The sequence below is a fragment of the Penicillium taxi genome, assembly GCF_028828555.1.
Source record: "Penicillium taxi strain IBT 34144 chromosome Unknown utg000001l_segment0_segment0, whole genome shotgun sequence".
Taxonomy (NCBI): domain Eukaryota; kingdom Fungi; phylum Ascomycota; class Eurotiomycetes; order Eurotiales; family Aspergillaceae; genus Penicillium; species Penicillium taxi.
Genome location: NW_026643203.1, coordinates 648984 through 663630, shown reverse-complemented (window position 1 = coordinate 663630; position 14647 = coordinate 648984). Strand labels below are relative to the sequence as shown.

The 14647-nt window shown below is 46.1% G+C and overlaps 5 protein-coding genes across 5 annotated transcripts; 1 reads left to right on the top strand and 4 right to left on the bottom strand.

The window, feature by feature from the left end:
• Positions 1-26: 26 nt before the first annotated feature.
• N7495_000246 (agmatine deiminase family protein) lies at positions 27-1184 on the top strand (the record flags this gene model as incomplete). The annotated part of the gene is made up of 1 exon (XM_057202916.1): positions 27-1184. The coding sequence occupies one exon, from the start codon at positions 27-29 to the stop codon at positions 1182-1184; it is 1158 nt and encodes a 385-aa protein (XP_057066989.1).
• Positions 1185-1933: 749 nt separating this feature from the next.
• N7495_000245 (uncharacterized protein) lies at positions 1934-2467 on the bottom strand (the record flags this gene model as incomplete). Its single annotated transcript, XM_057202915.1, has 1 exon — positions 1934-2467. One exon carries the CDS (start codon positions 2465-2467, stop codon positions 1934-1936), a length of 534 nt encoding a protein of 177 aa, XP_057066988.1.
• Positions 2468-3644: 1177 nt separating this feature from the next.
• On the bottom strand, positions 3645-5323 carry N7495_000244 (C2H2-type zinc finger protein; the record flags this gene model as incomplete). Its single annotated transcript, XM_057202914.1, has 3 exons — positions 3645-3670; positions 3725-4468; positions 4567-5323. 3 exons carry the CDS (start codon positions 5321-5323, stop codon positions 3645-3647), a joined length of 1527 nt encoding a protein of 508 aa, XP_057066987.1.
• Positions 5324-10917: 5594 nt separating this feature from the next.
• Positions 10918-11220, bottom strand: N7495_000243 (uncharacterized protein; the record flags this gene model as incomplete). Its single annotated transcript, XM_057202913.1, has 1 exon — positions 10918-11220. One exon carries the CDS (start codon positions 11218-11220, stop codon positions 10918-10920), a length of 303 nt encoding a protein of 100 aa, XP_057066986.1.
• A 449-nt stretch (positions 11221-11669) lies between these two features.
• On the bottom strand, positions 11670-13305 carry N7495_000242 (amino acid permease; the record flags this gene model as incomplete). Its single annotated transcript, XM_057202912.1, has 2 exons — positions 11670-13111; positions 13167-13305. 2 exons carry the CDS (start codon positions 13303-13305, stop codon positions 11670-11672), a joined length of 1581 nt encoding a protein of 526 aa, XP_057066985.1.
• Positions 13306-14647: the final 1342 nt, after the last annotated feature.

Genomic DNA, 14647 nt, shown 5'->3' with positions numbered 1-14647 from the left:
AAAAGCCAACCACAATCCAAAAAGTCATGGCTCTACATACACAACCTCATCCTAAACAAAAATACAAATACCTACCAGAAACAACCACCCACAAAGCCACAATCCTCGGATTTCCATCCCGCTGCTCAACCTTTCCAGCCCTATATGAAGCAACATGTGCCGAGATCATCGATCTAGCTGGCACAATCGCCTTCTTCGAACCAGTATGGCTACACGTCAGACCAGAAGATGAGCCGCGCGCAAAAGAACTAGTCGCAAAGCGCATGGCTTCAGCATCGGCGACTGAAAAGGCTCGTGTAACTCTCATTCCCCTTCCGATTAATCATTGCTGGGTTCGTGATACGGGGCCAGTTTATGTGCGTGGTGAAGATGGGCGGCGCTTTGCGATTGACTTTCGGTTTTGTGAGTGGGGGAATAAGATTGATCAGCTAATTTATACTTCCTCCGAGTCCGAGTGGCCTGTTATGAACGAAGAGCGACAGAAGGAGAATGCCACCTTCGCTTGCCGGGTGCTAGAGCGCGAGAATTCCGTCCCTGGTTCAAATCCAGTGACGAGAGTCGAATCAGCCGTCCGGCTTGAAGGTGGCGGGATCGAACTAGACGGTCAAGGAACACTCATGGCAACAGAAAGCAGCGTGCTCGTCCCATCGCGAAATGCAGACCTCTCCCGCTCAGCCGTCGAGGCCGAATTACACCGGCTACTAGGTGTAACGAAGTTCATCTGGATCCCAGGTCGTGAAGGGCTCGATATAACAGATTGCCACATCGACGCCGAAGCACGCTTTATCGCACCGTGTGTTGTGGTGCTCTGTAAACCGCATCCAAGCTGTGAGGCTGTATACTGGGACATCTACCGTGAAGCGCGCGCGATACTTGATACAGTCACTGATGCGCACGGCCGTCGATTGCAGATTTATGATATTGAGGAGCCAGATCCAGAGCTTGTCAGGGGCCAGGGTGGAGTTGTTCCCGGTGAGGAGGATATGCCTGCGGCTTCTTACGTTAATTTCTACTTTACCAATGGGGGTTTGGTCGTGCCGGCTTTTGGGGATGCCGAGGCTGATTTGAGGGCTTTTGAGCTTTTGAAGAGCCTTGTCCCTAGGAGGGTGGTTAGACAGGTTTTTGTTAATGCGTTACCTAGGACTGGGGGTGTGTTGCACTGTGCTACGCAGCAGGTGCTTTGATGTTGATATTGGATTGAATTGGATATTTCTTTTTGTCATATGTTTTTCACTCTTACCGAGGCATAGACGCTGATCAGATAGAAAAAGGTAAGGTGTAAGGTGTAAGATCTAGTAAAATTAAATTTGAGAATACTCGAGTCATACAATCGATTGTATTGGATCAAGGAATGTGACTCGAGGTCCTCAGGAAGAAAGCCGAGATAATTCAGTAATTCAAATCTAAGAATCATCTAGCCTATACAGAGTACTTCGCACAGCTGATCAAGAGTGGTTGCGATTAATGATGGATTCTCTCATATAAGTTCCCCAAACCGCCCAGAGGGTATGCCGCAATGTAAGAAACAGGTGTAATGTATATCTTTTTATCTTTTCTTGCACCAAGAAAAGCAAGCACAAACTCAAGTGAGGTAGAAGAAAGAAGAGGCCAGAACTCTAGGCAAAAGAATATGCCAATCAAGGAAAAGAAAAAAAGAACCAAGCGCCAGAAACGAAACACCCCCGGAAATTGAACTTCTGGTTCGAATCAAATAGACATAAATGTAAACGGTCATGATAGCACAGAGAAAGTAATAGTCAATCTCGGGGTATGTTCATTTTCATCTCCATCTTGATCTCCATCTTGATCTCCATCCCCCACACTTTCTTCCCCAGTGAAAAGAAAACGTGCGATAAGACTCCACTTTTGCCAAAGTCTCCCCACTTTTCGTAGCTAAGCAAGACAACATGCCTCTCACACCGACCGATCAATCTCAAAGACTCAACTGATCAATACTCCCAACACGACCTCCCCCACCTAACCGCCCACCCCCATTCGTCACCATACCAAGCCGATAGAAACGTTCCTCGCCAGCCGGAGTCCGGCCGCCAATATACCACTTCTCAGCTCCGAGGGCATCGTAGAACCCGCCCGAACCACTTGACGAGTCACTACCTCTCCGCTGGCGGTCCGGACCAGTTACTGTGCCCGAGCCATGGTTTATCGGAATGGGAGTTGACGTTGAGGATGATGACGCTGGGGGCGGGGCTGTTAGCGGGTCCGTTGTGTGATGGTATTGATGCGGTGTAGCAGCTGGACTTGAGGTGTGGTGGTGATTGTGGTGCGAGTGTGAGTGCGAGTGGGTTGTAGTTGTGGCTTTGGTCGCGATGGCGCGGGCTGATTGTGTGATGGACTGTGCGGATGGGAGGGTGTTAGTTGATTGGGAGGTCACTGTTGCTGCTTTGTAGGTTGACTGGGCGCGGAACGCGGCTAGGAAGTTGGCTAGGAATGGTCTGTTGGTGGACATCTTGAGGATCTTTAATTTTTATCGGAAGAGTAGTCTGTGGGGTGAGGCTTTGATTAAATAGTTGTAGTTGTCAGTAGTGGAGTCTGGATTATAATCGGGTTACTCCGTATTCGCCGCTTTTAATATATCACGTGTTTGATAGAAAAAACCGATATATGGCTCTCTTAGTCTACTTTCCCCCTCTCCCCTAAAAAAAGCAGCAGGACTTTGAGGCATAAACTAGTATTTCACGGATGATATTTTCTAAGAAAGCGGAGTTATGGAGGGGTTGGAATGGCGGGGTTGAATGTATATGGCTAGAGGAAATCCCGAGAGTCGCGATGTTCCAATCAGAGTACGTAGATTATGATCATGACGTTTTGGAAGGGAGTTTTCGGGATGAAGCCTTACCCCTGTTTATAATATTATTAGATGGCATGATCGGAGAAAGGGAACTGGTGGGGAGGTCTACGGAGTAACGGAACAATGGAGTAATTCTAGATGCTTTTCAGTAGAACTAACAATATACCCCCTAACAAAAACAACCTAAATCACACCAACTCACCAAAACCAAGAAACCTGAAGAAGATATGTCCGTGCCGTTGCCGACTCTGCTTACAGGAATGAGGCCATGCCAATGCACCGGAGTAAAATGAAAGGGAAAGTAATGGAAAACAGAAAACAGTAAGAAAACTGAAGATATGACAGGAGCCTTCCCAAGCATAAAGCTTTTTCGCTTCGCTTTTTCTCTCTTTCTGTTGAACATTCGCGATAAAAAGAACATGCCCATGTCTATTGTGGACGCCGAACGAAACCACCCTACCCTCTCATCAGGGCATAAAAAACAACCATCGCAATTCAACCACCCGTGTTGTACTCGCCTAAACAGATAAGAATGCAGGTTCTCAAAGATCTGAGAATGAAGGGAAACAGTTCATAATAAACCGGGAGTGGATGCCAAATAACGCCGTGAGATGGAGTCGAACGAGTCGGACAAGATCAGATAGGCGAAAGAAATACTTAAATAGAGCATGTCTGGAGCTGTCCCAAGAGAGAATAGAGAGTATAACAATATTGAAACAGCAAACGAAGGTCATCGCATCCATCGTAGTTAGACGACGGTCAGAAGCTTTTATTTTTAATTCGTTTTTTTCTTTCTTTGGGGGGTGTTTTCCCCTTTCCCGTTTATGGGAACTGCTTACTGGCGAGCGGGCTGGACGGTACCTATGAAAATCATGTCGTTAGCACAGTCCTATTTAACGAGGTTGGTCTATGTACCATCACCGCTCAACGTAGTCGAAGCCAGGTACAGTCCATTCATACCGCTCTCGGGGCCGCCAGCAGTCGTGGCGGGGTAGAACTTGCGATCGGCGTCGACGGGGGCGTGGATCGACTCTTGGCCGGATGCCATGGAGTGGGGAAAGACAGGGGTCATGTAGCCGTCGTTGGGGCCATGCTGGTGATACATCGTCCAGTCAACATGCTGGTTCGGGTGGGGACCGGGCATGCCGGTCATCTTTGGGTCGGCGACAAGGGGCTTTACCTGTTCAATAGAACGATCAACACTCAGTTGCTGACCATGGACATCGGTACCGGGCTGCATGAGGTATGGATTCTGCTTGGCCATCCATGAGGCTCGCGCGGACGGATCGGCGTACGCGTTGTCACCCGGACCACGGGGCAAACCGTTGGCCGGGGACATATTGAACCCCATGTGCTGTTGATCGTAGGCCTGGCGGCCAGCGTTCATACCATTGCCATCATACTGCCCAACCATAACACCATGAGGAGATGGAACGGGATTACTGACTTCATCCTGAATAGGCTTGGCGGGGTTCGCCGCAGCCGCAGCCGCAGCCGCCTGTTGTGAACGCTTGAGATGGGCTTGAGGGTGCGACAAGTGGGTCGCGCCGGTGGGGTTGCCCCGTCGAATGGAACACTTTTGGAAGTGACGCTTCAAGATATCACTGCGAGAGAAGGTATCCTTGCAGAGAACGCACATGTAGGGGCGATCACCGGTGTCTTTGTTTATAAAACGCGTCGTTAGTCCAAGTCCCACAGAAAAAAAAAACAAAAGCAAAGAGAGGGAAAAAAAAAAAAAGGAAAAATCCAAAACTCACGTCTCAAAAGGTGACGCTTCAAGTGCTTCGCGTGCAGGTAAGTCTTGTTACAATGCGGGCAAGGAAATTTACCATCGGCGTCCTTGGCCGGAATGGTAGTGTTCTTTGCGGAACCATTGACGCCGTTGGTGACCGGAGTTGCGCGGCCCGGAACGCTCGGCAGAATACCACGACGACCCTGAGAACCCACAACCTGTGTCCTGGGGGGTTCCTTCGCTCCATAGGGGGAATTGCCGCCATTTACTTCGGGAGTCATGCCCCATTGCTTGCCATCAGAGTAGCTGAAGGCGCCGGAGGGCATGCCGTTGAAGTCGCGACGGTCACGCGGAGGAGCAGGGGCGATGGGTTGCGGGTAGCTCTGAGCGCTCGAGGTAGGAGGCAGACCATTGGGAGGGGGAGGGTACTGTGAGGGGTGGGCCTGTGTATGATTAGGATGCGACAAGAAGGACGGCGGCTGACCGGCACCATGCGACATGATAGGAGCTGAAGAGCCCCCGTACATGTCGTGTGAGGACGCGGGATACCGAGACAAGTCTGGGCGGTAAGGACCCTGAGCCATGTAGGGGTGGTTTGAGGGCGACTGAGAATGATGAGGCTGAAGAGGAGGCAGCGTGTGAGGCTGTGACACCGAGTATTGCTGCTGCATCGAGTACTGAGGCATACTAGGCATACTCGAGATTGGAGTTCCCGAGAGTGGCGTGGAGCCCTGAGGCAGGGTGGTGGATGGAGGTCGCGAAGGGTGCGATCGGGGATCCATCATGGAGAAGGTTTGGAGTTGGATGGAGGAGTTTAATAGTGATAGGCGGAGTGGTGGAGTGAGAAGGATGGAGATTTGGTGAAGTTGAGGGGTTGTAAAAGAATCACGATGCAAACATCGAACACGTCGCGTTCTTTTTTTGACCCTTTCACTCGAATATCAAGGTAGAGGGATAGAAAAGGGAGACACAATTGATCAGAAGATAAAAATCTGATCCACAAAAAAAAAACAGACCAAAATTCCCCACGGTTAGAGAAAGTTGTGTTTTATCCGCACGTTGTCGTCGATGGGTTCTTCTGTATCCACCGAAGAAGAAGCGGGCGTGTAAGTGGGTCTTTTCTTTTATTTGACAACCTTAGATCTTCAAAAGGACTTGAAAGGGAATTAAAAGACAACTTTTGAAAGATCCTCGAAGAGATGTAGAGAGAGAAAAAGAAGAGTCACTAGAAAAAGCAGTTTTTTTTTTTTCTTCTTGGGAATTGAGGAAGAAGAAGGGAAATGGGGGCGACCAAAGTTCACGATGTTTAAAAAAAAAAAAAAAAAAAAAAGGAAAAATTCAAAATCAAAAAAATGAAAATTCATGACGGAAGACCGGGAGAACAAAACGGATGATCGTTTTGCTAAAAGGTAAGCAAATACCATAAAACGCCCCAAATAATGGACTTTATGTATTTTACGGTATTGGCGTTACAGTACTCCGGGCTTCTTCCGAAGTCGTCCCAAATACTTACGTATGAGATATATCACTATCTTAGAGAAGGCATATAATAGAATATAATAGTATCAATGGAATAGAATAAACGTATGCCTATTACTTTACTACTATACTACTATAATATTAGAATACTATAACAATATTAGTATAACTAGAAATACTACGTAATTATTATCTACTCCTACGTATAGGAACAAATCACTGCTTTCAGCTGTCCGATCACGGAGGTGCATCCGATATTAAGATTCAGCGAGTGATCATAATCAATACCTACTTGGTATTCCCATCTCTGAAACTGTCTCGCTATATTAAGATCTCATTCTTATCTTCTGTCATCCATCAAATGGTTCTGACGGCGACCCTGGGACTCCGCAGTGGCTTGACAAGCCCCGCAGGTAAACAGATCACACATCTCCTGCAGGAAGCCCAATTCTAGATCCGAGTCCGGAGCTACAAAGTAAAGGCCAACCACCGTGACAGAATATCTGAAGAGCGCGGTTGACTTTCCTGGAAGCACGTCATCTTCAAGCTACATAAAGATCTCATCGTGCATGTATCATCCCACGCTTGTGTTCCTCGTTTATGCAGGATCCGAAAGAGAACTCAAAAGAAATAAGAGATCGAGGTCGGGGAAATGAGGGGGGATTGATATACGAGTCCATTCAACCCTGGTCTGGTCTCTCTCGTAACGGCCATGCATTGTTCCCTACATTCGTTCATACTCTAAGCTTTAGAACAACCCTAACAGTACCCCCATACGAAGTATACGAAGTATCCGCTCTCGTACTTTCTCTCAGCAAAAGGGAGAAGAAGGTACTACTTTATTTATGGAGACTGTCCACTGTGGACTGATGGAGTTACGGGGGGAACCTAAAAACCCATGTTTCTACACGACGCAGACCTAAGGTCCACCCCTAAACAAGTACGAAAGTACTACCAAAGCAGGTGACTTGTACTCGTTACATCTTGTTCTGTGATTCGCCCCTGCTTAATACATGTATCGAGTACAAGTGGGTCCAAAGTACTCCGTACTTTACCCAAGAAAGGGACAAAATAACACGTCGCCCGCCTATTCCCTATTCAGGGGCTCTTATTGGATCAACGCTCCGACTTTCGCTCTCGGGAATTTAAGCCGATCAAGTCGGGACTCGGGATTATGAGAAACAGTGCTTGAACCATACATCATAGTAAATACATCATACAGTATTTATTTATGTAGGTAGTACGAGAAGTAAGTGAAAAGAAAAGAGAATATAGGAAGCATCTCAGTGACCTCCGTACTTCTCTGTACAACTACCAAACTATGTCTCTGGCCCCTCCTTGCTCCACCTAGACATTCTATTTGAGCTTCTCCCGCTTCGATTGTGGACCTGCACAAAGAGACTTCGACCAGGGTTCTGAAGAATCAATTGATCGGATCTGACCTCGTAATTTTCGAAACTGTCAGATCCCCAGAACATATATGATGTAGAAACCGGGCACTCGCAAAACCTTCTCGTTTTAACCCGATCATATCGTACATAGGTATACACAAAAGGGTTGGGATACTCCAACTCTTTGTGGCCTTTGTGGCTTGTGTGTGGCTTGATTACTGCACGATCGCGGTGTATTCAATCTGGCAGAAATATCATACACGACGTAAAGTAATTTACTTTTACCTTCTTCGTATGCACTAGTGCAGTCGGAACCTTGGTTCTATATGGGACTCGGCAACACAACCGGGATTTGGAAGAGTTCCACTTCAAAGGAGGTGGGTTTCCCGAGACGGTTCAGGACACGAGGAGAAGTTGGGATCCCGTAGAAGCTAGGAAATTACGGTGAGGCTATTCTGGTTTCTCCAGGGGTTAATTAACTATTAGCCTGTTGTCTATGCAGAAACCATGGGCCCGTCACTACTAGATTGCAATCCACTTGGGGGAGATCTCAGCGGATAAGTGCTTAGTTGGAGTACTCCGTACGGGGGACGTAGTAGTTGCAGGGATTAAAAAGGTCCACCAATTGGATTAGTGGAACTAGATATCAACTACGTAGTTCTTAAGAGATCTTACATACGGGAGTAGTTGGAGAGTATTTTGTTCCTACTTAATGAATACAATCTATTCCTACCTATCTCGGCCGAGGTACCTATAACAGCGGTGAAGAGAATAGGTGGCTAGTTTACTTGAAGTCCTAGGTACCTCTGCCGACGGGTCATCCTGCCCAACTTGTGTCAATATCATTTTAGGCATTTTCGTCCATCTCTCCGGCACAATCCGGAAAGGGCTAGAGCCAAATCCGGACGAGTTTCATATAGAGCCAATCAGATGATTAAGCAGCTTCCACCCAGCCGAGGGAGAAGGTGCGCGCCACCCACCTCATTGAGTTTGTATTATTCCGTGTTTCTCCAAGGTCCTCGAGGTCGTTATAAAAGGAGGTTTATTTAAATACCATATGTAGTTAAGTGATGTGATATGACTGTAGGCTCTGTTCTTCGGGACCTGACAGCTGTCGATTTTGCATCTACTAGTTCCATTTGATCTTCTGTGTTGTTCAACAGCGGGGCATTGACTCAAGAAAGTACTGATCGAGTTACGCGCAAAGTAACTGTTAGCCGCTGTACAGCTAAGCTAAACCATGGACTTGGAAAACAGGCAAAAGGCAAAGTGAGTAATGATTGTACGTACAGAGTACATGTATTTGACTATTACAATTTATTACCCTTTATCATATAACCTACGATATTCCGGCCGCGTCATCTACTCGATAGAGGATAGAAATAGATATAACTGAGAAGAGTTATGACAGTACAAGATAATTCCAAGTTCTTAGTTGTTACCATGTTTTACCCCTCTATAATATCTCGCCTTCACCTCAGTCTGTTTTTGGTCGTTAGCTTCAGATGAGCCGTGGTCGGAAGTTAAGATATTCGCCGTTTGCATCTCTATGCTTTTGTATTGTATGTAATGTAATCTGTAATTTAAATGCTACAAGAATAGCGGGAAAAGGTGGTAAGACCCCAATACGCCAATTAGTTTATAACATTAAACTTAATACTTCACTTATTGAAGTCTGAAGTCTGAGTTGGAGTTGAATCCTTCAGTCAGGTTTACCCCGAACCGATCGGGTAAACCTCGCAATACACCGTATGAATCCTGATGGAGCCCCATTCTAATATACTAGTATAGACTAATTGGGTAGGTGGTATTGGTTTCGGATAATGTTTGTATTTTTCTATTTTTCTATTTTTCTATTTTTTTCTAGTTTTTTTTCTATAATTACTCTATTATTCTTTTTCTCACCGGTTTTCGGTTCACGCGGGACTTGGACTAGATGAGTTATTTTTTTCTGTTTTATCTTTCCGCTGACAAAGGTGGCAATGGCCCAGTGGCTTGTTTATCGTACGATATAATGCAAAAAAAGAGGTGAACGCCTGCGAGATCAGATCTATGTACTTTGTTGATGGGCTTGGGTGGATCCTCGCCCTCCCTGCTCATTGTGGGTTGGCCCATCTGGAGTTAGATTAAGCATATCTGTATGTTCCATCGAACTTATTTTTTTTCTCCGTTGCATCCATGTCCAGTGCCCACCAGTGTGGTGGGGACTGTTTCCGGGGGCCCCGGTGGATCTATTTGCAGGATTCCGAGGATTCAATGTACCTACAGCCTACAGTACCTAGTATGGAGGAGGATAAAACGACTCAACCGGGCGCTGGCCGATTTACTCTCTGTAGACTAGTTTTTCCACGTCGACCTTGTGATTTAGTCCTTTAGTCTGTTTTAGGCTTGGTAAATTTGCTAGTGTACTCGTAGAGTACATGGTACGAGATCGACGGTTTTTTGAAGGGGGTATTAACTGAGGCAAAACAACATATGAGTCGTCACCTGGGTATAATTTCAATCACGCAGTTTTGAACATTTGAAATGTTCCGTGGACCTGCATGATACGGTTAGATCAATTCAATGTTATTTGTCTATAGTGCATGTTGTACCACCTGGGCAATGCCAAGGTTCCTAAATATGTATATTTTGGGTAAGACATCAGTTCATATAATCGAACCAGTTGACTGAAATTTGGAACCTTTTTGCTGCTGGATGTTACCTGAGCAATTGACTTGGCAATTCAAGCAATACTGCCCACCAACTGCCCAGTTGTAACTAGATCCTACCTACTGATATAAGTACCCCAGGACTGTATAGAAATAAGCATCGGGACCAGTGGAGCAGCCCACAACTCCAGTCTCCATCACGGGAACCCCATTGTACCGGGACTTGATGGGGCACTGGGTCTGAATCGGATCCATGTTAAAGTGGTGGAGGTGGATGTCGTGGATCGTGATGGATCCTAGCGAACGTCATATCGCAACCTACGTCTACTAGCTCACTTCCCACATCGAGAACTTTACTTCAGCTCCATATTCTAAAATTATTTACTATACTTTGGGATTAAGAGTAATGATAAGGTTGTTCTTAGATCCACTAATTGAGCTCATATGTACCCGGTACCTACTAAGTACATCCTTATATTGGATACCTAACCACGTTGTAAGCCCCACTAGATGTTACAGTTCCCCATATTCCACGTGATGGTTTAGAAATGGACTCCATGTGTAGTTCCCCGGATTTAAGCTAAGCCTTGGAACACGGATAATAGTTAACTTCCAACCTTCCAAGGTTTCAAGGTAATTAACCATATACTCATAACAACTACTTCTTCAATTTTAAGTCTTCTTCTCAAGATCAGCGATATCATGAAGTATCATGCCCCCCAAAACACCGAGTATGATACCAATTGAAACATATTTTTGTAGGAATGCAGATAAATATCTCACCAATAATAAGACCTATGTCACAGATTTTGCAACTGTCCGATAAACCAACGGGCCCGTCGATTTTAGGGTCATTTACAAAAAGGTTAATGGGTGGACAAGGGCCCGGGCCATGATAACTAGCCGTTCATCATAAAGGTAGATTTGATCAGCCCCTGGACTATCTGCTAGAATTGAAGGCAATGCAATTGGAGGCGTTGTTGGGGTTGTTGCGATTAGTGGGATTGCACAGGTGGGAATACTTAGCAGCTGCTCCTTAATCGTTTCTAGACGTTCGTCTGTGATTTTTTTTGTGCTTGGGTCCATTTCTTGAAGGACTTCGATTAGGTCCTTCAGGTCTTGAAGGAGTTGGTTGACTTGTTGGATTCTTGAATCCATTTTGAAGATCGTTTGGTCAAAAAGGGCTGTTATGTGTTGTTAATCGCTTTGAATTTTTTGTGAGTGATGGGTCGTTCGTTGGATATTGAGGCCTTTTATACTGTTGTAATTGAGAGGGATTGAGGACGTTAGGTTTATAAAGACCTTTCACTTGAATCGTTTTCTTTGTTCTGGTTGTACAATAGCCCTTGTTCGAACTGTTCTAGTTACTTTGGGACTCCTCTACTTATCCAATTACCAAAGTCTTACCTGGGCAACAAAGATGCACTACACTACTATGCTACTTACTGCTCTACCAGTCACCAGTAAAAAACTGCCTTGTGCAAACCTTCCAAAGCTAGAATATACCTGTGCTCATTAAGCACAAACTCATTATACAATAAATTAAGATAAAGTACCCGAGAACCCTTCGAACCTGAAAGTGATCACCAAACGCCTTCTATATCCCTTCATGATGACAGAGTCTTGCCAGAGTCCGTCAACCCCATACTAGGAATAGTCTCCGGCTCAATCCCCTCACTAAGAATAGGCTCTGAATGAATGGAATGCTCAATATTGACCTTAGGCCCAGTAAACCATTTATGAGCATCAACAAACCACCAGATGGTGACGATGAGCATAGGGGCACCATATACAAGACAGGTCCAGTTCATCTCGTCGAGTGTGAGATCAGCACCTGTAACACTGGGGAGACACAAGATAGGAACCATGAGCAGGACAAAGGCAACGCCTAGACCGCCGATAAAGGATCCGAATGGACCGAGATGCCAGGGGCCCTTGCGGAATCGGTGGCCGACGAAGAAGACTCGGATCAGGATTGGGATGGCGAAGGCAACGAACTGTGCGATTGCTCCGATTGAGAAAAGGGCGCCGATAGCGGTGTCGCCGGCCAGAACGAGGAGACACATCAATATTCCGAGGATCGCGTTGATGATTACGGCGTTTACGGGTGTGTCGGTGCGCTTGTCTACCTTCTTCCAGATGTTGGAGTATGGGAAGCAGTCATCGCGTGCATAGGCGTATGTCACTCGTGACGCAGCTACCATGCATCCCTGACCCATAGAGAAACCACAGACAATTGTCAAGCCGAGAATGCCTAGTGCGACTTTTTGGGGCAGGACTTGTAGGAGGTATGATGCCCATGGCTGGCCTAGTTCGGAACCGATGACGGCGTCGATGTCGGTAACTGTATAGGCTACTACTAGTTGTAGAAACCAGCCTAGAAGCCCACCGACAGCAGAAGTTATTACGATGGCGCGGGGTGAGGCGACGTTAGCGTTTGAACACTCCTCGCTCAGGTGGAAAGGCGAATCGTAGCCAGACATAGTCCAGATAACACCAACAAAGGTCATGAGCACAGCCACTCCATCAGGGAAATCAGTCTGATTCTCGATGTGGCTCCACACTTCATGAGAAGATGTGAACCTTGGGTTCTCGTTTGTTGTTGCGGCCGGGATAACGATCAATGTCACGACAAGTGCGGCGAAGTTAAAGGCCGAGCCCCATGAATTGATCTGTGCCACACGCCTTGTGGGCAGGCTGCTGATTCCGGCGTGGATGATCATGATCAGAACTGCGAGCAGATACACCTGCCAGTTTGTCGGAACGTAATCCGGATTACTGATCGATGCAGCGGCCAGGATCATGGCGGCCAATGCATAGTCCACTGATGGCGCTGAGGTGATCTGTCCAATCCAATTCGACCATCCTGTAATCCATGCTGCGAAGGGACCCCATCCTGGAGGAGCGAGGACAGCCGCGGCGTAATATAGTCCGCCACTCGTAGGCATTGCCGAACATAGCTCGGCCATTGACATTGCGACGCATTGAATGAAGATCATAGCAATGATCCAGCCCCAGACCATACCAGCCGTTCCGGCATATCCCATTCCTGCAAACAAGCTTAATTGGTGGCTGATACTATCGGCAAGAATGCGAGGACTTACCATAGGTTAGAGTGCTTGCAAACGAGGGCAGAAGGCCCAGGACTGAGAAACTAACGCAAAATGTTGTCCATAGGGAAAACTCACGCTTGAATTCTTGCTTATAGCCCAGTGCTGCAATTACTGCTTCATCTGCATCCATTGAAGAATCGAAAGGTACGTCACAATCATTGAGTACAGATGTGACTTGAGCATGGTTATCGTATGAAGAGGATAAAACCCTCGAATCGGATGATTTGATATCCATGTTAGTACGTAGGTATGTGAAAAGACTACTATTTCTCAGAATGGGAGAAAGGCCGGTTATGATGTGAAGCAAAGTACTTTGTATAGATTCCCCGGCAAGCAATCTAGTGCCTGGGCTATCTGAGATAGGAGTTTGCAAGGCAATAGGTTACGGCCACCTAGAAACAAAATGAAATCGTAAATGTCCAAGGGTGCTATAAGGACCAGTGGAATTTGGGGGAAAGGGAAAATGAGGGGAACAAAGCACCCTAGATCGGTTGGATCGGTGCATATTATGTCTCCGCTTAGTGAAAGTCTGATAACATTTTATAATAATATATTGGCTTGGAAACATGTCAGGTTAGGATTTGGTCAAATGAGGAAACTTAAGACGTCGGAGCTATTCTTATCTGATAATGAAGTATAGATGTATATGATGGTGTCAGAGATAAGGCTTCCTAATTAGGTAAGGACCTAGCCCTTATCAGTCACTTCTTGGATGTACTTGTACTCCTGGATGGACCTGCCCAGATGGGATATGGATGTTTAATCACCGATCCGATCGATATTACCTACACTACTTCACTGATCCCATCTAGAACTTGAATACAGTCCCTTGTAATATTTTCAACGTCTTGTGAATATTCATGCTGTTGAGTTTTTTGAATTCTTCGGGTTGGGATGGATATGAGTATATAGCTTCTCAAGTTTAAAATTTACTTCATTTCATGACACAAAAATCATTGGTCTAGTGGTAGACTTCGTTGCTGCCATAGACGAGACCCTGCGTTCCATCGCACCACTTAGCGCCTTTTTGTGTTCCCAAAGCCTAGTGCTACCTTAGTGGGATAATTGCCACTGGCTTGTAGACTTGTAGTATTTATTACTCTATACTCTGAATATCTTTTGTTTTCTAATAAAAGAAAGTATTGGGCCTCTCCTAATAGCTTCTTCACTACCCTCTCTCTACTATATGGGGCTTAGAATGGCTCTGATGAAGGTGGGTCTAGAAAGAGCTACTCAGTATTACCTAAGTAGTTGGTCAAGCCGATTTAGTCCTACGACCGCTGCATCTCTGCGTGCCACCGGTTTGAATATATTTCTGTGAATTTTTGACGCTATTTTGAGATCTTGTGATGAGACCAAACTGTTTCCTCGTAATGCATGTTCATATTCCGTATTGATCCAACCATAGTGGGAGTCATGAGTTCCACTGGCATTGTCGATGGAGCTTGGCATTACCAGTTGATGTCGTAGAA